At 38.0% G+C, this 22,253-nt stretch overlaps 2 protein-coding genes across 11 annotated transcripts; one reads left to right on the forward strand and one right to left on the reverse strand.

Annotated features, from left to right (window-relative positions):
- The first annotated feature begins 564 nt into the window (after positions 1-564).
- On the forward strand, positions 565-16,493 carry LOC142505558 (uncharacterized). 4 transcript variants are annotated; one of them, XR_012804447.1, is made up of 16 exons: positions 570-1,069; positions 1,762-4,428; positions 5,015-5,450; positions 7,304-7,532; positions 8,316-8,480; positions 9,022-9,294; positions 9,403-9,648; positions 10,421-10,813; positions 10,901-12,280; positions 12,370-12,426; positions 13,131-13,559; positions 14,096-14,319; positions 14,760-14,893; positions 15,319-15,553; positions 15,664-15,842; positions 15,946-16,493. XR_012804447.1 is itself a non-coding variant. In XM_075618590.1 (16 exons), exons 1-16 carry the CDS (start codon positions 610-612, stop codon positions 16,042-16,044), a joined length of 7,629 nt encoding a protein of 2,542 aa, XP_075474705.1. In that variant the 5' UTR covers positions 572-609; the 3' UTR covers positions 16,045-16,493. The 4 variants fall into 4 exon arrangements, 3 of the variants coding, with proteins under 3 accessions (XP_075474707.1, XP_075474705.1, XP_075474706.1); XM_075618590.1 differs by having other exon boundaries at positions 572-1,069; positions 15,319-15,576; XM_075618591.1 differs by having other exon boundaries at positions 818-1,069; positions 1,782-4,428; positions 15,319-15,576.
- Positions 16,078-21,838, reverse strand: LOC142505559 (exportin-2-like). 7 transcript variants are annotated; one of them, XR_012804451.1, is made up of 3 exons: positions 21,758-21,838; positions 18,468-21,612; positions 17,113-17,549 (listed from the first exon to the last, which is right to left on the reverse strand). XR_012804451.1 is itself a non-coding variant. In XM_075618595.1 (2 exons), the coding sequence occupies exon 1, from the start codon at positions 21,583-21,585 to the stop codon at positions 18,661-18,663; it is 2,925 nt and encodes a 974-aa protein (XP_075474710.1). In that variant the 5' UTR covers positions 21,586-21,832; the 3' UTR covers positions 16,078-16,890; positions 18,636-18,660. The 7 variants fall into 7 exon arrangements, 3 of the variants coding, with proteins under 3 accessions (XP_075474710.1, XP_075474708.1, XP_075474709.1); XR_012804450.1 differs by having other exon boundaries at positions 18,468-18,542; positions 18,643-21,832; XR_012804449.1 differs by having other exon boundaries at positions 18,468-18,542; positions 18,636-21,832.
- Positions 21,839-22,253: the final 415 nt, after the last annotated feature.

Consider the following 22,253-nt stretch of genomic DNA (forward strand, 5'->3'; position numbering starts at 1 on the left):
AAATAGTCTAAATGCAGAATTCTCCGAATATGATAATAAGTTACATGGAAGCATGTAACTCTTGTGAAATTTGCCTTTGTGAAGCAATTGCGACACTGAATATTTCATTAAATCGTCCATGGCCATGATACCAACCAAACACCAGGTTTGTAAGAGGGTAACTAGTGACAACTGATGCAAATATATCATACAAGTACCCGGCCAAGATCCACCATTGTGGTAACTCCATCTTGTGTTCTTTGGTTATCCGGTTACGATCCTCCATCCATGTCCTTCCAGAGTTCCTCAATCAATTCCATTATTGCAGTAGCATGTGCAGGTGTTGCTAAAGAGCTCAAAATAGCAATGTAGTTTCCTACTAAGAACCACCTGAAGTCCATGCGAGTTGGACTTGCATTGCCAATTAAATAACCTCCTCTCAATGGCATAAATTCGAATACCCAACTTATTGAAATTTCACATCAAGTATATTAATTAATTAATTAAATATAAAATCGGTTCATAGGTATTTATTAATTTTTTTAGCAATAATAACACAAAGAACCGAAAAAAAAAAGAAGAGGCATAAAGCGCTACAATTTTGCTGAAATTTAGTTAATCGCTTTAGAAATGGAGCATCACCAGTCCTTCCATCCAAGCTCCAGTCAAATCTCGTCCGCCGGGAAAATGCCGGAGGTTACTTCCAAATCTCCCGCCGCGGCGGACATCGCCTCGTATCTTCCTCTCAAATTGATCAAATCGGAGATCGTTCCTCCTGCCCCGTCCCGTCCCAAACACGGATCTGAACATGTGATCGACTGGCTGCTGGACTTCGATGGATACTCATGGATTGTCTATGGGGCTTCATCTCTTCTTGTAATTTCTCACTTCCCGAATCCTTTGTCCCAGGCCGAAGCGAAGATCGGTCCTGTTTTCCGGCAAGTTCTCGAGCTATCGAGAAGCCGTGGTAGCGACGTTTGCGTCTCGGCCGTCTCGTGGTCGCCTGCAGAACCTTGTGTTGGTGAACTTGGGGCGGCTATAGATGAATGTATCCAGTTGTTCTCATATAATTCAGATGACACTTCGAGCAGTAAGTTTCAACTTGTTCAGTAATTGTCTTTTGTTTTCTTGCTGGATCTGTATGCTGGAGTATCGGCTGAAAATTGTTGCGAAATTTAAATTTTATGGGTGCTTGCTGGCGATTTATAATATTTAACACAAGATATAGGATTTGGTGAGTTGACTGTGGACCAAGCTTTGCTGCGCCAAAATAACGAAATTACAAGATACGGGCGAAGGTAAAAAGCGATGCATCGAGTAGAAGTATCTAGTTGAGGCAGGTGTTTGCTTCAAGTTTCTAACTGATTGTACATACCTGCTTACTTTTAGGATATCAATTTCAGGCTGCCAAATATGATTTCAAAGTTGGAATGGAAGTTAGCTGTAGACAATGGTTTAAATGTTAATGTATCTTGAGAATCGAAGAAACTAATGGGAATAACTTTGATCACCTAGATTGTGGAATACAGTGTTTCAAATGTGAAGATCTACAAAGTTTGGTTAATGCACCAATGTGAGTGTGATTGGTGGGGATTTTATAACTTTCTTGATATCGACAGACACAGGACACAATTATGGATTTCATTAAACACACCGTTTACCCAACACCATAACCAAATGCAAGGACAAATATCATAGTGTTTTGTAAAACTTTGTGCACATGAAATTCCTGCTAACTCCTCTTTCTCTCAATCAAATATGAATCTCTTGACTGATATTCAGGTTCTTTTTGTTGGAGTCAGACTGCAGTTCTTTCTCAAACAACGAAGGTGGAGGCCATCCAATGGACGGGGTCTGGGGATGGAATCATTTCAGTAGGTATTGAAGTGATGTTCTGGAGAAGGAATGTGAAATCCTGGGAAATAGCTTGGAAATTTAGACCCAAAGTGCCTCAAACGCTGATATCTACCACTTGGTCGCTTCAAGGATTATCAGCAACAGCACCATATGGACTGAACAATGGAGTTGCATCATCTCTGACCAATGAAGCAAGAAATTATGGTTCTCTGGCAAACAATTCGGTTTTAATTTGTCAAGGTGATGGACTTTCCAAATATATGCAAGCTGAGTTGCATCATCCAATGCCTGTTGGGATGATACAATGGAGGCCATCAACAGGAAAACCATTGAGTAGACATGTTGTACATGCACCGAGGTCAGTGCTTCTAACGTGCAGTTTCGATGGCGCTGTTAGGTTATGGAGTGAAATTGATGCTGGGAGGATTAGAAGATCTGGAAAGGATAGTAATGACCATAGATCACCGAGGTTGTCTTTTTGTGTCATTGGTGTGATTGAGGTTTATCAAACTCTTAATGGTTCTTTGGGCTCCGATATATTTGTATTTTGGGCAACGGAAGTTGAAAGCATAAAACTCCTTTATGATGAAGCTTGCTATTCACGTTTAAATGATTCACAGTATGACGATGCCAGTAGCTGTGAGTGGTTAATTGGCTTGGGTCCTGATAGAGCAACAACTCTATGGGCGGTACATTGTCTTGATGATTTTGCTCCAGTGAGATTCCCAAGGATTACTTTATGGAAGAAACAAGAGTTAGTCAGTTCTGAAATGGAAACAAGTCAAGTATTAGTTCGCAAGGTCTTTATGATGAGAAATCTGGTTTCTGGTCCACCGGTTGCTTGCTCCTTGGTCCAGTTATCACCTTGCAATTCTTTTACCTGGATACAATTATACTTTCAAAGACCAACTAGAGAAGGTAAATCTGCCAATGGATACAATACTGAGAATCCTACGCCGTCTCAAAGTAAAGGAATTATGAAAGCTGACGGCCACACTGGAAAAATTTTGCAAATTGCAGTTCACCCGTCCATTTCAGGTTTTGAACTAGCCGCTTCCTTAGATAGACATGGGATGCTTCTTTTTTGGTCATTTTCAATCTTTTTCAGTAGTCACATTGGTTTGCCAACATCAACTCCCTCTTGGAAACTCTATGGAAAAATTTCATTTTCTGGATGCTCTCATTCTCCTAATTACACTTGCTTGTGTTGGGCCCCGGCTATTTTGAGTGAGGACCGAGCTCTTCTACTGGGGCATTCTGATGGTATTGACTGCTTTATCCTTCAGACTTCAAAAGGTGATGAACATAATCTTTCTTTTCATAAGCTATGTTCTATTTCATTTTGGGCTTGTGGTCACCAACAAAGGGTGAGTAGAATATGCTCGATTCCTTTACCTCCTGATTGCGATGAAACTGTTAGCTCTTGTAAGTTTCTGCTTGTTGCACTATGGATGGATAGATTTCAGGCTCTGTCGTGGGAAATAACCATACACTATAATGGTTCATGCCGATGCTGTTGTGATGACCGTTTGCAGATATTTGAATCTGATTTTGCTGGTAAAAAATACATTGTCTCAGTTGAACCATGCTCCTCAGTCATTCCTGCTCCTCATGATGATGACCAAGTTACAAGCTATTCCGTGGCCTGCCCCAATGACTTAATTGTATCTTTGGAACAGAAGCTAAGTTCTGATAATGGAAGGGGCGGCCGCTGCTATGCTTATCACATGATAACTGGTTGCATGAATGGCAGTTTAAAGCTATGGAGGAGCTTGCCAACTCGATCCTCGAGCTCTGGTGCAAACTGGGATCTTGTAGGTGTTCTTTCTTCAGGCCAAGGTTCAATCACAGCCCTTACTCCTAGCCCTTGTTGTCGAAAGATAGCAACAGCTTCTCCAAGTGATCAACAAAATTGCTCTAGTATACTTTGTATATGGGAATGCATGCATGTGCAGAATGCAGGTATCTTCCTTCTAGAAGATAAATTATGTCTCGATGGAGAGGTCGTTGCATTAAGTTGGTTGATGATGGGAAATGGCCAGTTATTATTAGGGGTATGCTTGCAATCTGAAGTGCGAGTATATGCGCTCAGACGCTGCGGACATCAGAATTTTTTGAAATCTGGGAAACCCATGGAGAAAAACATTTGGCATTGTATCGCAGTGCATAGTGCTAGCCCTGCTATTCACAACTTCCTCTGGGGTCCTAGAGGGACAATCATTGTTGTTCACGACAAGTATTTTAGCATTTTTAGTCAGTTTTTATTGTTAGCTGATGAGGATTTTCTGTCCAAGTGTTGCCCAAAGTTCTGCCAGGATGGTCCTTTTTGTTGCAATGGCGGCATCCGTAAACTAATGCTTTCAACAACCTTTACTGATTCGAAAGAACCATCAATGAAGATCAATGGACAGTATCAGTTATCTTCTGAGGTGAATATGAGAGATGATCCAAAGTCATATGTTCAAGACTGTGAACAAATGCATAACATTTTAACTAAGATTTGGTTCTGGAGCATGTCAGAAATAGCAGAAAATATGGGAGGATCCCTGCCTTTATACCACCCTGAGACACTTTTGATCAATATCTCTTCAGGTAATTTTGGGTTTTGGACTATGGAATATTGGCTATATTTTCATGAACTTTGGTTTAATAATTTTGTAACTCGATAGATTTGAATGCTTAATCAAATAAGAACAAGGAGCGTTTTGCAGAATACTAGGGTTATATTTTGTTTTCTACGTTTCTGGAAGATTTTTGGAAATATTTCAAGAAAAAGTATTGGAGACTGTGATGTATATTTTAGTTTTTTTTTATTGTAGATGTATGTCAAGTAAAAATATGTTGAGTTGTTAATGCCTCATCATAGCTACATAAATTGTCGAATGCTACATGAGTATTTTTATAATTGAAAATTATAGTTTGTTGGATGGGAATAAAATAAAATTGTCGAGTATGCTTAGGAAATATGACAAGTTAAATTGAAAATAATGACTATGTCGCAGGGTAAAAATATTTTGGGAGAAGAAAATGTTAATGCTTAGTTTCAGTGTTTGGAACTGGAGAAGGTCGGCTAGAAATGAAACCTGAAATACCCCCAAATTTTTATTAAAGCTGAAAAAATTTCTGTATTGTTATGGATTATAAGGTCTAATTTAATAGTTCTATAATTTGCCTCCAGGTAACTTCAAACGTGCATTTGTAGCTTTGCGTCATCTGGTCAAAGACATTGCTTCCAATGGATCGTCTAAAAAAAGATATGGCACTAAAGTGCCACACAATATGATTTCACCACTCCCAATGTCAAATTATCTTGAAGGGCTCCCAACTTCAAGTTCAAATGATAATCTATTTCAGTGGAGTAGTTCACAACCACAAATAGGATTATCTCAGTTTACCTCTGGTTGGGGTCATAATGATCCCCATATTGGATTGACTTCATCTTCTCAAAGATCTGAATTTGTAGGCTTCATTGAAGCTCTTGATTGGTTGCACCGTGCTGGATGCATGACAAATATTGAAATGATGCAGGCTATTTCGTTAGTCGATCTCCTTCAAGAAGTTAGTGATCCACACTCCACCTCGGCTTATGGAAGTCTAGATGAACCTGGTAGAAGGTACTTTTGATTTTTGTCTAACACCTAGGTTTTTGGATTCTTTCCAATTTGGGGGATGATGTCTCGTAAAAAGGTTTTTGCCTTGCTTGATGGCCATCAATTTGTTTAAGGGGTGAGTACGTTAGATTTGGCCCATAAAAGCTATGAGATGATAGCATTGGATTTGTTAATCTGGTGAATAAATTAAAATTATCATGAACCAGACCAAATCTGGAAAAGATGAATTTGGACATGATTCAATCTCGTGCTCTGATGCTGTTCTGCTAAGTTCTGGGATTTGAGCTCTTAGTCAATATTTAAATTTGATAAAGCATGGACCCCTCACTCGTCATCCTTTTTGAGTACCCTTGCTAACTGGATGAACACCTCCCAATAAAGCTGTCTGCTGTCATAGTCAACTCTATGTTTACTGGTGTTCCCTGCATCAAGTGGCAATGTAAATCTGTTTAGTAAGGATTTTATAATTACATGTTGGCGTGACTCGTTTTAGAAAATCTAAATCACTGACTTAACCATGGTTTTCTTCTTCGGAGCTGGTGTACTTTGTTATTTTGTTATGTTTAAGCCGTAGTCATTGCATCTGACATGATGTTCACGGACACAACGCCTGAAGTGCTTAACTTTTTAAAGCCATGTGATTATCTAAATAAATGAAGTGTAACCATCAACACCATACCAAAATTGCAAACATCTGATTAAATACAAAATGTGAAATTTTCTATCCTCTTGGTTCTTCTATTTCGGTAATGCATATGAATTCAACTTATTCAAATTATCTGATTATTGTTCTGATGTTGGCTTGCTAGGCTTTTAAGGATTCGTCCAGGTGCATGTATTGAAAACCAGAAACTTTCTGATCCAGTCCTTACACTATAAACTAATGTTGTAAAACAGAAACTTTTGTTTGATTCCTTTGTAGGTTTCTGTCATGTGCCTTTGCGAAGGATCGAGTAATGAGTCTGACCACTACAAAATTGTATTCTTCCAGTTGGTGTTTCTTGTTCAACTTCCATCCGCTTCGACCTATTGTGTAATGATGTGATCAAGGCTCGTTTGACAGAACCTCACTATCTCGTAACACTTTGTTTAGAAATTATTCAGATGGTTCTTTATTCATTGAAGCCAGAATAAATACACCAAACGTCTCATCTCCTAAACCTTGGAGAACCGCTTGATTGAGGAGAATGCCATCACCTTACAACTAAGAGATGATCTCTGTATTGAACAGAAGATCCTTTTGAGTAATTTGTTCCTTTATCCTAGAAAAAGTATTTCTACTTTGCACGGTTTAATCTTTGATCCGACCCCTCCTATTTCTTTTCTGACGGACCAATCATTCTCTGAAAAAGTGTTAAATTGGAACATGAAAACGTGACTAAATTGGTCTTGGTTAGAGTGGAAGAAGGGACAGAGTTTCAAACAAAAGTTGAATGCCCGAAAGCAAAGACAGATTCAAAACTGCTAAAAGGATAAAACAAAATTCGAAACAAACCAACCTAATCCTATCATGTGCATATCCACATGCCTTTATTTAAAATTCAAAACCAAAACAAGATAAAAAATAAATAAACGCCAGACTTAAGTCTTTCTGACTGAAACGCGCATGGGTAAACCTTTGATAAACTCAATCCATTGGGCTCTGGGTGTGACCTGGATCCGCTTGTTGGTTCGTGATAGTTTCACACCTTCCGAAATTAGCTTATTACCTTGAGGCTGAGCAGCTGATTACCATAATTTTTGTGTTGTGGACCTTGTGGTGCTTCTCATTCTGCACTTTTTATTCTTTTACTTTGTTATAGACTATAAATTCTTCGCAGTGAATTTTATTAATTTTCCAACATTCTACTTTGAAGGTTTTGGGTTGCAGTTAGGTTTCAACGATTATTTTTTTCGCGAAGATTCAATAGGTTGCCTTTGGTGGAAGAACTAGATGTTTCTTCAGAACTGATTGGATGGGCTTTCCATTCAGATTGTCATGAAAATTTGTTCAACTCTCTTTTATCGGCTGAGCCATCGTGGGAAGAAATGCGCAGTATAGGTGTAGGGTTTTGGTACTCGAATGTGACACAATTGCGTTTGAAGGTACTCGAGAGGCCAAACTTGCAAATATACGAAATTTGTATTTTCTTTCCTAAGCTCTTAAACTCTTGAATGATCACTCTGTTTTTTGCTATATTACGAGTTGATTTCATTTGTTTGTTGTTTCTGGGATGAAAATGGCGAAATTAAGACAATAACGATCCTTTTCCTTTCTAGTTCCACTTCATTTTGACTTTTGCCTAACCGTCTTCAGCTTTTGCATCCTTTGCTGCTTTCTCCATCCTATGATAAGTTTTATGAGTTTTGTGAGCTATATTTTGGCTTCTGTATTATGAGATATCAATGCTGAGCCTTTTCTTCCACACTTCAAATCCCAGATCAAACACAGTTAGAGTTTTCTACCTTTTTTCCCCTTAGAAGGAACTATTTTCCCTGCTGATTTTTTGTTTTGTTGAATACTGTCCAAGAATTTGCAACCAAACCTAATATGTTTAGAAAAGGAGTTGAATTGCTGGAGAAGGAAAACTTTGAAGAGAATTTGTATGTTTTGTGGTAAATAGGCTAGAGTTTACATGTAGATTTTATGGTCTTTTGTCCTCCGTTTACGTAGGATCAACTTGATAATTGGATTGATACACAGTTAATCAGCTGTCTTCATAGCACACATACAGGTTATAGACCTGTGGATGTCCCTACCAATATTCATTTTTCATCATAATGTATTATGTCTATATCCTGGTTTTTATGTGTTTAAGTTAAGATATAGTTGCATATGAGTATGAGATATCTAATCCCTATTTTAAGTAACTTTATGTCTGATTGCAGATGGAACGACTGGCTAGACAGCAGTACATGAGAAACAAAGATCCCAAGGCATGTTCACTCCTGTACATAGCTTTAAACAGGATTCAAGTTTTGGCTGGCCTGTTCAGAATAAGCAAAGACGATAAAGACAAGCCATTGGCCACATTTCTGTTGAGAAATTTTCAGGTGCTCATAAGTCATTTGTATTTGTCCATTTTGATGACTGAATTTGAATAAATGAATTGAAATAGTATTCTCTATTAGTGGAATTGCTAAACACAACCCTATGCAATTGTTAAATGATTGTTGTAAAAAGTCAATAAAAGAGTATGTAGGAGAGATAATGTTAAATGCTCATCTCTCAAGCATATGGGAATTTTCATATTTCGCTTTAGTTAACCTATAAGTAACATAACATTGTCTCTTGTCGTAACACTGAATCAAAAATTTTTAATGTACGTACGGTTTATCAGCCAAGCAGTCACTTAGATCCCACTTCCCTGAACAACCTAAGGAATAGCTTGTATGTTTATGCATTCCTTGGACGTCGTACTGAATTTTCTTCTCTTATGGAATCTGACCTCAAAGAACTGTGTTTTTTGGTATTTCCTAGAATTGACCTTTTCTAGTCACTTGTATAATGCTGCTTGCTATAATCACAATTCTTTTGATTGTTGCTATTTTGATTTTTTCATTAATTTTGTTTTGCTGAACTCTTAATTTTCAGGAGGATAATAATAAGGCTGCTGCTCTAAAAAATGCATATGTACTAATGGGAAAGCATCAGCTAGAGCTTGCTGTAGCTTTCTTTCTGCTTGGAGGGGATCTTTCTTCAGCTGTTAGTGTCTGTGCTAAAAACCTAGGGGATGAGCAGCTTGCTCTTGTAATTTGTCGCCTTATTGAGGGTTATTGTGGGCCTTCAGAGCGCAATCTTATTTCAAAGTTTCTCCTTCCATCTGCACTAAGCAAAGACAACAATTGGATGGCAAGTTTTCTCGAGGTAGCGAGTTATGATATTCTTAACTCTGTAAAAACTGATGTCCCCCTTGGTAGATTCATCTCCACTATTATTAGCATGCCACTCATTTCATTCATTTTTCATGAACAGTGGGTGTTGGGGAATCATTCCCAGTCCTTTTTGAGAATACTTGGTGTTGAAATGAGTTCAGAGTCAAATAGCTCCATTCTTTCGTCTTTGCATGCACCATTTCTGGATCCAAGTATCAGTCAGTATTGCATGATGTTGGCTACCAAGACTGTCATGAAAAATGCTATTGGGGAGTACCGAGCTGCTGTGTTAAGTCAGTGGGCTGTACTGATGAATGTGACGTCCTTGAGTAGATGTGGCCTACCTGTAAGTGAGTCTTGTCATTGTTTTCTGAATTATAATTACTTGACCAAACACTTTATATTTCACTTGATGGTACAAATTTGTTGGTAGTTTTTTAAATTAAGTTTAGGCTATTTTATTTGTGCTTAATACTTGCCTTATGACTTGTGCAAGTACTTGTAGAGGCATTCGTAAGATGCTAAATTGTATCATCTAATGGTCTCTGCTCCAATGAGTGTCAAGTCCATTGATTTCTTTATTTGAAACTTTCCTTGTTTTTGGAAGATCGAAGAATTTTAATAATAATTTCTCATTTACTGGAATCTCTATGGTGGTAAATAAGCTAGATTCATGTAACACCAGTGTATTATATACTGAAATTGTATTATATACTGAAACTATTTGATCAGTCTTTCTTTGCTCATCTTCCCTTTATGAATGACTTTATTTTATAGTTGATGCACTGATTGAATTAGTATGTTTCATTTCAAAAGTTACTAATAGTTTGTTATTTATGAATACAATCTTTTGAAAATTGTCTTGTTAATGCTATTTATTTGAAAATGGAGTGATTATGCTACCTTCTAGCATAGTTCCCCTTTTGTCATTCAAACTTTTGTAGTTTAACACTCACTTGGAACCGTCTGAGATAATTTAATGGGTGCTAAGTAATGCTCGGCAAACGACAGGAATTATGACGCCCTAATCCTCAACTCTTCCAAGTTCTTGTATACCTATATGATATGGATGGCTTATTTTCAATATCTAATGATTACTTGTTTTGCTTTCTGATTAGCTTGAAGCTTTGGAATGCCATTCGTCTTCTATTAGCTTCTTTGGCAGTCTAGGGCAAGGGAGTACAATGCAGAGCCCGGATCACAATGTTCTTGTTGAAATGCTGAAACCACCCGCAGATAAACATTTCTTGAACTGGATATCCAAAGAGACGTCACACCAGATTATGTCACATTCTAAACTAAATTTGGCTATGCAGTACCTGTCAAACTTGTTGACAGAACATCCAAGTTCTGCAGATATTGAGACTGCATCTTTTGGGATGTTCACGAACTACAACCCTGTGGATCAAGAATTTGAAAAGTCATTGAACGAATTTCACAGCAATTTGACTACAGCTATTGCGTGTTTTCAGCAGAAGTTCTTTTTGATTCCTCTTCATTTAATTTTCATGGTAATTGTTGTTGATGATAGTAGTTTGTTGTGTTACTCACTTTTTTGTTCAATTATCCAATATTTTCTTATGTTCTGTATTTCGCAGGCTGCGTTGTTTTTTCACCATAAAGGCCTAGAGTTTATTGGAAACAATATATTGCATGAATATATGCTGAAAGTTCAATCTGATGACAAGTGCCATGCTGACAACTTGTTCTCGCATCCTATTCCGTCCGATCTTCTATTGAAAGCCACTGAGGAATTTTCCTGCATTTTTGCAAAATATGTTCTTTTCTCTTGTGTAAACTGCAATCACTCTTCATATTTGGACAACGGCAGCATTGCTTGTGAAGCCAGGTTTTGTTGGCTTGCTGCTTGGGGTTTTTCTAACCAAGGGATTACATGGTCATTTGGGTGTTTAACAGCCATGCTTAGGTTGATTCTTAGACCCTACACCAAAGAATTTGAGATGATGCTTTTTCATATTCTAGCTTTGGTCAAGTACCATGTATTTTTTTCATCAGCTTGGCTTCAAAGGAATCTCAATGCTCTTCTTGTTATTGTTAGACCTATTTTAACCCCATTAATGAGAGGGAATGTGTCTAATGAGCTTACAGTAGAGGACCTCAATGCACTTCTTAGTGAGATTGTGGAGAAACTTACTCGTGAGTCAACTTATGTTCAATTACCAACCTGTGTTGAGATAGATGGACGTAAGCAAGAACAGAATGTAGGAAGTGTGCCATCAGCTCCAGAAGCCAAGAGCTGGGAGCTTATGAGTGGTTCTCTTTGGGTACACATGGTTAAGTTTTTGGAACATCAGCTTAACACATTGCCCGTAATTCTCGATGGTATATGCCCTTCCCCCACCCCGTCTTTGTCCATACCCGATTGCAAAAATTTACCACTGGAAATGGGATTAGTGTCAAGTACTTTAGTTGAATTTCTAAAGCTCACGAAAGCAGGTGTTTCTTTTTATTGTTCGAGGCAATTTGTGGTAAACCTTCTTCAGGAAGTCGACTTACCAAACAAACTTATCCTCTCATATTTAGAAAATGGTTTCCCTCTGCCAGAACTCGGAGATAAATACAACAATAAAAGTCTAGAAAATACAGAATTTCTGGACAGTGGTAGTGAGCTATCAGCTTTGAAGAAATTATGGCTTATTTGTGCTGATCGAAGAATAACTCATGGAGCTTTTGAGCAAGAATATGGCAATTGGCTACCATATATTAAACAAAAATCTTTTGGTGGATGGGGCGAAACTTATATAAACATCTCAAGAGAGTATGAATCTGAGGAAACTTCTTTCAAAAAAGATAGACTTGACAGCCCTACTCATGCTGTTGGATCACCTCTTGCTTGTCTGTCCCCAGATGATCACCCTTTCAAAAGTTTTGGGGGAAATGATATGTTTGACATGAAGAAAACTATGCCTTTCCACAATCCTAAAGAAATATACAAGAGAAACGGGGAACTTTTAGAGGTACTTATTAATTACTATTATCTTCCATAAATAAAATTTCTGATTAATCTAGCATCAAGGTATTCTGATCCATTACAGTATCTGACCAGGCTTTGTGCATTAACTCTGTTGATAATTGCCAAGGTGCAGTTGCCAGCAATAGAAAGGTGGGATTTCTTCCTTTCATTCTATTTGTGTTGCTGTAGGGGTAAAATGTCATGAAAATCTCATGAAAGATTTCTTTGTTAATGCACACAGATATAAAGTTGGGCCCGCTTGATTTTACCTTTTCTTATATTTTAAAAATCAATATATTTGTTATATTCTGTTGATTAATAGAGACTTGGAGCAAAAGGTAGTCCAGATTGGTGGTTTTAAGAGCTGAAGTTTTAGCATCAAGCAGAAGGGCCATGCAGCATTTTACTATTTGTTACTTTTGTATTTACAAGTCCTATGATTTAATTATGAGAAATTCTTTGTCTTATCTGACCAAAAAGTTCTTATCTTTTCAAGAAGAGACTAGAGAGCATGCTACAAATCATTTATCAGTCTGCATTCCATGTTAGGTTTTTAACTTTTGACCTGTGAAACTTGACCAACTTAATTCGTTGATAATATAATCACTTGTTGGTTCAACGCTAACTAAGCATCACTTCTGAATATGGATGGAGGTGTTTGTGTTTTGTGTCAGTTATCTTATTTGGTGGTATTTGTATGTTCTAATAGGAATTCTTTTTATAGAATTTGAGATATTCATGAATCGGGAAAACAGCATATCTAGTTTAGTATTATCGAAATGCGTCCGATCCCTTTTTCTTATTAAGATGAAGCAATTTTGATAGTTTATTGATGAGAGGCTCATATTTTTTAGGGAATAATGTTTTTCAACTGGGAAGATGGATTGCTTCATATGGATAAATCAGACTCTCTCTGGGAGGAAGCTGATTGGCCACATAATGGGTGGGCCGGATCTGAGTCTACCCCGGTTCCCACATGTGTTTCTCCTGGCGTGGGTTTGGGGAGTACGAAGGACACACATCTAGGGTTAGGTGGAGCTACCATTGGTGCAGCTGCTGTGCCTAGAGCAGGCTGGGATTTAACTGGTGGTGGAGCGTTTGGAATTCCTGGTTATGCTGGTGTAGGAGCATCTGGCCTTGGATGGGGGGTCCAAGATGGTTTTGATGAGTTTGTGGATCCTCCTGCAACTGTTGACAATGTCAGGTCCAGGGCGTTGGCATCTCATCCTTCTAGGCCCTTCTTCATGGTTGGCTCTAGCAATACTCACATATACCTGTGGGAGGTATGAAAATTTGTAGAGTAGACCTCGGCTTTGTCTACTTTCAGCACTGTCAGTGTTGTTATTATAATAGTTGTTTCATGGATATTTTTTGGTCTTGGTTAAGCAAGAATCTTTGTTTGATTCTGGAAAATGTGATGTGTATACCCCTGCCTTGACATATTAAGTTGATTGTTTTCTTTGGTATTAAGTTTTTTTTTATAGTTTAGTTGATGTGTTTATTACGAGAATCCATTCTCTCCTTTTCTAAATTTATTAGACTTTTGCTCCATTTGTTCTCCTCTTGTATCCGAGATGAACCTTTGGTCCTTAAGCAATTAAAAGAATCCTTTTATTTTAAAAGCTAGCGTGCCGGAAAGATATAGTTGATCTAAGCTTCGACTGGTTGATAGGGTTCATTGTGTCATATGTCGATTTACCATTGTGTCATATGTCGATTTACCACTTACCAAAGTAATTTTTCAGTTGGACAATCTGGTTTCCATTGGCTAAAGTTGCTTCCATAAACAGAAGTTGACACAAGAATTTCTTAACTGCAGTTTGGTGAGGAAAGAGCTATCGCTACATATGGAGTTCTTCCAGCTGCAAATGTCCCTCCTCCATATGCTCTCGCCTCAGTGTCAGCAGTGCGGTTTGACAACTGTGGGCATCGATTTGCAACTGCTGCATTAGACGGCACTGTATGCACATGGCAGCTTGAAGTTGGAGGGCAAAGCAATATCTGGCCAACAGAATCGTCTGCCTGCTTTAGCAATCATACCTCGTATGTGATCGATTTCATGGAATTAAGCTTCAGACCAATTTGAGTTTAGTTAGTAGTCTGTCAATTATTGATTCTTTATCCTTCTTTCAGTATTGAGTTTAACCAGTAATCGAGAATTTTAGTTTGTTCTATATTTTTATACCTTCTACTGTGAACTTCTGAAGTCCTTAGAGCAGTTTTCCCCTGTCCCTCTCTGCTTTGCCCCACCATCAACAATATTGAATATTCACAAAGTTAAACTCGTTGCTTGCTTTCTAGTTGCTGGAGGTGTGAATTTTAGGTTGATAGAGAAATAGTTCTTGCCCTTAGTTCAATTTCGTACTTTTTCGATGTTTTCTTTCTAGAGAGTTGGAGCCAATATTTCTTGTGCCTTTCAACAGCTTGCTAGTCTGAATTTTGTATCCTGTAGATTTGTTTAATGTTGGTCAATGAATATGCAGGGATGTTACTTATGTTACTGCCAGTGGATCAATTATTGCAGCTTCTGGATATAGCTCCAATGGTGTTAATGTGGTAGTCTGGGACACACTCGCTCCTCCCGCGACTTCTCAAGCTTCCATTATGTGTCATGAAGGTTTGTTTCCAAAAAGATTTTGAGAGAATCATTTTTGTGATCTGTTAAATTTTAAAAATGCTCGCCTTCATTAGAAATAGAGGTGGAAGAATGTCCGAAAGTGCCAGTTGGAAAATTGCATAATTGGTCCTCATTTTTTATATGGAAATTGATATGGTGCTAATTACTTCTTGGGTAATAACAATAATCTCAGTTTGAGGCAATTTACAAATGAAGATGTCAAGTAATATAGAATCTTTTTTCTGATACGTGATTCCATGTTTTTGGAGTAAATTTTTTTTAAAAAAAAATTGTTCTATTCTGTACAAAATCACATACATTCAGATACATACGTATGGATATGTATTGGTCATATTCCACTGCAACCCTGCAAGTTTTTTTCATGAATTTTGGTTAAAAATCTGTAGTCATCTGCCATGTTCTAGGTGGTGCTCGCTCTCTCTCAGTGTTTGACAATGACATTGGTAGTGGGTCTATTTCACCTCTCATTTTGACGGGCGGAAAAGAAGGTGATGTGGGCCTTCATGACTTCCGCTACATAGCTACTGGAAAGACAAAGAGGCACAAGCACTTCGACACTGGTGAACACAACATAAATGCTTCATCCTCGGGCTATATGCAGAACAAAACCGGGGATCAGAATAGGAATGGAATGCTCTGGTATATACCAAAGGCCCACTCCGGTACTGTATAATATGTACTGTTGAACACATAGTTGACAACAAAAAAATGCTCTGTATACTGATGTTCCTTTTATATATGTCTTGAAGGGAGTGTAACTAAAATCACCACGATTCCAAATACCAGTTTTTTCTTAACTGGAAGCAAGGACGGGGATGTAAAACTTTGGGATGCCAAGATGGCCAAGTTGGTGTTTCATTGGCCAAGATTGCATGAAAGGCACACCTTTCTGCAACCAAGCTCCCGTGGTTTCGGCGGAGTTGTTAGGGTAATTTCTTGAAGCAGTTAATTTCAATAAAAAAGCCATTTTCTTTGTACATTTGACAATAACCACACCCCCCCCCCCCCCCCCAACCAAATCCATTGAACAGGCTGCTGTTACAGATATTCAGGTTGTTCCACAAGGTTTTCTTTCATGTGGTGGAGATGGTTTAGTAAAATTTATTAGGTTTCATAATTTCCGCACATGAGATCAAATTCCGTTTTTGGTAATCTTACATTGGTGAGAACCCTTGAGCTGCAAATTCTGTTTCTCTTGTTATTTATCGTACCCTGATTTTTCAAAGGATTATTCTTAAAAAATGATACGCTTGACAATATTTGCACATAGTCAGTCGACATCCTTTGCGTAGAGCCTTGAATGGAGAAACTCGGCATCTTCCGTCTGGAACTGAAAAGATCTTCAAAAGTTTGTCAAGACGGTAGCTTGGAAATTATGCACAGCGTTTAGATGCCTCCTTAGATCTTCAAAAGTTTGTCAAGACAACAGCTTAGAAATTATGTACAGCGTTTAGATGACTCTTTACTGCTTCGTAGTAGTGACTCTGAATATCTTGATTATGAAGTTTTAATGTACTACGCTTGCAGAATTGTAATTATTTTATTCAAGTGATGTTGATAACAAGTCTTCGCGTTTAAAGCTTTTGTTGGTGAAGATGTTACAATACGTTGGCATACTTTTCTTAATCCCGTCAAGTGAAATTCATCTCTATTTGTGCATGTAAACCCCCATCCGTAAACATAGCCAATATATATTCTTTAAAATTTAGAAAGTATTTAGTGGCTCGTAGCAGTAGTATATGTTAAATTATTTCAGGACCGAACGTTAAAATCGTGACAAACCACCTCCAAACAACGCCGCCAAACAATTGGAGTGCATCTGTAGGAAGCAGGATTCTTCTCTTTCCTTGTTATTAATTTTAATTACTTGGTTGAAGCAGGATGGAATCCGTTTTCTTCCTCAGCCGAATTGACAAGTGTAACAGAGTGATTTTATCGGGGAAACTCGTGATGCCCATCTCCGCATCTCGTTTGTACTGGTGGCAAAGCAATTAATTGTCGTCAAATTTGGGATAACAATCTCAAAATGATTAATTAACCAAATAATTAGTTAAACTTATTGATGGTTAGCTCAACATAGTAGCATATATGAAACTGGTTGAGCACAATAAACAAATTCGTAGATTAATTCTACTATGGCAATTATGAAAGTTGGGATTTTATCCGCCTTCAAACCTTCACAACTACATGATTGATGCTGAAAAATATAACTTTGGCATACATCTTCGGCAAGAAAAAGAAGTTCAAAACTTGAGTCCGAAAACACATTCTTAAAGACTCAGTTGCTTAACAACTCACAGATTTGACTGAAAAACATAATGCGCGAAGAAGAAAAACCAGAAAAAAAGAAAAGAAAGAAAAAGCCGCAGAAGCATGTTTAAGCTCAACAGACAGGCAGTTTCCCGACCAAATTCATATGAAGTGCCACCAGACTACACAATCAGTCATACTGTCCACTCAATATGACCACATAAAACAGCATTGTGGGAAAATGTGAGCACGACTGATAAGTAGCAAGCTTAAATGGTATGTATTTATCTGCCCATTTCATCTCAAGCAAGCGCAGTGAAAGTTTGTGCATAAACAGTGGACTATGGCCAGAAACCATGGTGTTGCCATCAGTAAAACACAAATCCTGAAAAAGGAAAACTGATTAATTCAGATACAAAAACTGCAAACGTAGCTAACATCAGGAGAACAAGCGGAATGTGGTTAGAAAGAGTTCAAACAAGATAAAATTGATGTAAGAACCAATTTTCTCCACCAAACATGTGAGCACCCCAAAGCAAGCAGATTCAGGGGGCATTTAATACATATTTAGCACAACATACAAAACATAAAAATATAAGATGCAATTAAAACAAGAACAAAACAGGTTAAAACTATGTATAACAGCAGCATCGACAAATTATTTCCAGCTTATATCATTATCAATAGATCTGATTCTTAAATGTTAAATTTAATTAGATATTATGAGTAGGACCCACTGCAGTAGCCAATAGTCCAAGACATTTACCAATTTCTAAGATTACACGTAGGTTGCAACAAATGAAGTAAAAATGTTGCAGAGCCTGCCAACGGTATCAAATTATTAGCACCAACAAATATGTCTCAGAAACCAACAATTATGGTACAGGAGAAAACATTATTCCTTTTCTTTCGCACAAAATTTTGATATTATATACCTTGCTTAAAATGCACCCCGGAGATGGAGAAAAAACACAATAATAAACATTTATAATCTATTTGACAAACTATCACAAACTGTTACTTTCAATAAATATTTCATATGAACCCCACTTTAACCAAATGATTCAATGATATGGTAACCAGTATGTCACTCAAAATTTATAGAAACGGCAAAATACACTCAGTTTTAATATTCTTTACATGCTTCATATCATCTATAAAAAAATATACTTTGAATGATCAAGCAGGGAAGTCCAATCAAAAAGAAATACAGGGGAAACATTATGAAACACAAAGATGTTTGGAACATATACTACAAAAAAAGCCTGGCAAGCATCTTGGAAATAAATATAGTTAAAGTTACCAGAGTAAAGAAGTAAAAAATGCCTTCTCCAAGTTTGCTGAATCCCAGAGCTTACAATGTTATTATTTGTATGAGCTGATCAAATGAAAACAATCTTCACCAATGCCAAGTATTACAGTTTTGAATAAATGACAAATGTAACATGACAAGTGCAAGTAAAAAGCTTACAACTCACCAAAAGAAGACTCCTGTCTCAGACTATTGTCACACTATAGGAGCTGCAAAGTTGAAAAAGTGCAGCTTGATTTGCAGGTTCTAGATTTTCGTTAATGATATGGGGGTATGTTCCAGGGGAACGAGCTGAAAGATTTGCCAGGGTGGCCACCAAAAATTGTTTCGGATCCTTGATTTCTGGAAGAGGGTCATCTTCTTTCCTCCAAGAATTATGAAGTTGAACAAATGTGGTATTATAACCAACACTATCACCGAAGTCTGGAACTTCAGGGTCCTCTTCCACTCTCTCCTGCTCTGGTCGTGAAAGAAGAGTAACTATGCTGTCAAGCATTTTTCCCCAAAGTTTAAAATCTGATGCTGCCAAAGATTCACTCAGAAGTCTAACTGAAACCACTGAAGTTAATTTAAGCTCCGAGGAACCCGTGATAAGCTTGAGATTTGGTATCCAAAACTGCTCTAAAATTGTACGAAATACATCCGGTTGAACAGCATTCATTGAGACGGCAAGGTTCTGTGAACCATGCTTCACTAGGAAAAGTGACATAAATATAACAAGAGACTTCACAAACTTCACTGTTCTATTATACTGCAGACGTTTAAACAAAGCAACCCATATGTGGCTTATGTATGGTGCGATGACATCAAATCCAAGGTTCTCTACCACAGTGTTGAGCACATAAAATCCTTGTTCATCAGTACTAGGAGTCGAAACTAATGTGTTAAAAATCCCAAGGACACTAGATAAGCTTCCCTGTTGGTTTAGTTCATTAGGTGCCTTTCTAAGGAAAGCTTGGAGCAAACGAACCAGCGCTGGAACATTTGCAGATTTTTTCCACGATTCAGGTAAAAGGAGGATTGCAAAAATCTCCATATAATTACCTGGCAATGGGGATAGATTCAAGTCAACAAGCTGAGCAAGGAGCTGGAATGCATAAGGGAAGAACTCGCTGACATCTCTGGATAATATCATTTGCAGGGTAGGGAGTAGACTTGTTTCTAAAATAGAAATGAGTGATGGGTCCCGCTCACAGGCGCGTCTAATAAGAAGAGCCACTGATTCAAACAGATAGTGGTTGAAGACGGGATTTTTAGGGTTCTCACAGACCCTGTTCAGTATTATTGTCAAACCATTAATGCATGGTAAAGCAACCTCACGAGAAACAATAGCGACTCCAAGAACCCTCATGATACACTTCATCACATACTGATTCTCTTCAGATTCTGGCTTCTGCAAGTCACTGAAAAGATTTGTCATCAATGCAAGCAGAAATGGACTGATATCTTCACCTGAATATCTTGCCTTTCCTCCCTCATCTTTGACCAGCAAAAGCTTCTCAATGCAGCTGGAAGCATATGAGTGGACCACATTTGATTCCGAGCCAAGAAATCGAACAACATCAGGTAGCAATGCAAGGGCTACATGTTTGGAAATCTGAAATCTAAACATGGTGAAGAATTTCAATGCACCAGCCTTTAACATGGGAAACCCATCCACTTCCTGACTTTGCAGCTCTGGTACAATTACAGATCCAAAAAAACTCTGGATATCCACAAGATCAGTGGAGACAGAAGTACCACCAGCTTTCTTCGTGGCAAGGGAGACAACCAAATATATTGCACAATCTTTGTGTTTCCAATTTGATGCTGGGTTTTGTGCAAATGAAGCCAAAAGAGATTGCACCTGCTCGGAAACCTTTTCAGTGACCTTCTCCTTGTAATTCGAGGCAATTCCCTTCAGCAGTTCACAGGCAATCCTCCTCCTTGTGCCAAGGTCACTCCCTTCCATATCCCTCCTTATGTATTCCACATAATTCATTTCAAACAGTTCTTCATCCTCATCCCTCAACATCACATTTGGAATCACAATACTCTGACAAATCTGTTGCAAAATATCGTCCCTTCCGAATAGAGTATGATGAACACTAGTGCTAACCGTGGTCAAAAACTTAATAGCGGTCACAGTCAGTCTTTCCCTACTAGAAGAATTTGACGTGGCTACCAAAAGTCCCCATACTGCCTCTGCAAACCCACTCAAATATTTCTGAAATAAGTCTTCCTCTTTCTCCATATACAAACTAATATTCTCGCATACAGCAGCTCGCAAGTCATCAACCAACGCGAGCCCATCTGGACCACTATCTTCCAACACATTGTATTTTGTTGACAAATACTTCAAGAACTCAGTCATCCACTCATCCATATGATCCTCGAAAAACTCTGGCAACTCCATAAAATTCATCGAAAAGAAAATCCTACAGCACAACCTCTGAGATTCTATGTATGGCTTGAGCGAACATGCATTTGCAGCCCCAGAAGAAATGGCTTCTTCTATAAAACTTGCAGTCCTTTTAAACACTTCCAACAACGGTTTCGCAAAATTATCAAGACAGTACTTTAAATCAAGCAACAATTCGTTGGTCTTAAACTGGTACCTGAATTTCTTAAACAATGAGTTAATGGAGGTCAAAACCCCATTAACCGAAGCATAGTCCTTCCCCTGGCTCAACTTATCCAAAGTCGCCACGAGCTCAGGTAATAAAGTCAGCCACGCTTTAGGAAAATCGTGTTTCCCAATAATAGTAAGGGCTTCACTTAACTGCGCCTGAATTTTCGGGGAGGCATTAACCATCAAACTGACTATCAAGGATTTAATCTGATCCTTTTCCTGATCAGGTATGACTGGGGTTTGGGCCCCGGATGGATCACCAGCTTGCGAGGTCCAACAAGCTTTAAGGTGGTTCTTGAAGTTCACAGCAGCAGCTTGCCGGATCTGCTCATCGAAAGATGGCCTGGCAACGAGGCGAAGCACGGCAAGGCCATATCCAGGCCTATCAACAGCCTCCGCCAAAGCCTTCTCCGCCAGGCGACGAGGTTCAGGCATCGGGGACAGGGTGTTGAGGAAACACTGAGAGAGAAATTGCATTGTTTCTGGGTTCCAGTCCATTTTCAACCTCACGCTCTCGGCTCCTAGCTAAAATGGTTTAGGGTTTATACAAGATTTTGAATTGGTAAGCAAAAAAAAAAACGAATTCTTGAACGAAATCGATGTCTAAGAAGAAATAAATGATAGCTAAGTGGATACGAATCGAGCGTATATCTATTCGCAGAGAGAATACCTGAAAGTGAGAGTGAAATCGATTCGCAGACGCAGAGAGGATTTGAACAAAGAGAGCTAGCTACAGGTAGGGGAAAGCCTTTAGGCGGGGAAAGGCGCTCAATATGTCAAATAAATTTATATCAAAATATTACTTCACTTTATTGGGCTTATAGCCCATCTTGATACTAAACTATTTATTTTTTTTATTTTTTATTTTTTATTTTTTATTTTTATTTTTATTTTTATTTTTAACTCTCCTTCACTTGTTTTATTTTGGTCATTTTCAGTCAACTAAGAATTTGAAGTTTGGTTTAGGTGCTGTAAATTTTATTTTTTAAACTTTTAGTTCTATTTTTTTATAGTTTTGATTTGATATATGAAAATAGGGATGATGTGTCAAACACATATGCAATTTTTGATATCATATCGATAATATTTGATTTGTGTGTGTTCGTTGCGAAATCAAAAATCAGATTAAAATAATCGAAAATTAAAAGTTATTTATCAAAATCTAA

Source organism: Primulina tabacum, chromosome 10, assembly GCF_025594145.1.
Source record: "Primulina tabacum isolate GXHZ01 chromosome 10, ASM2559414v2, whole genome shotgun sequence".
In the NCBI taxonomy this organism is placed as follows: domain Eukaryota; kingdom Viridiplantae; phylum Streptophyta; class Magnoliopsida; order Lamiales; family Gesneriaceae; genus Primulina; species Primulina tabacum.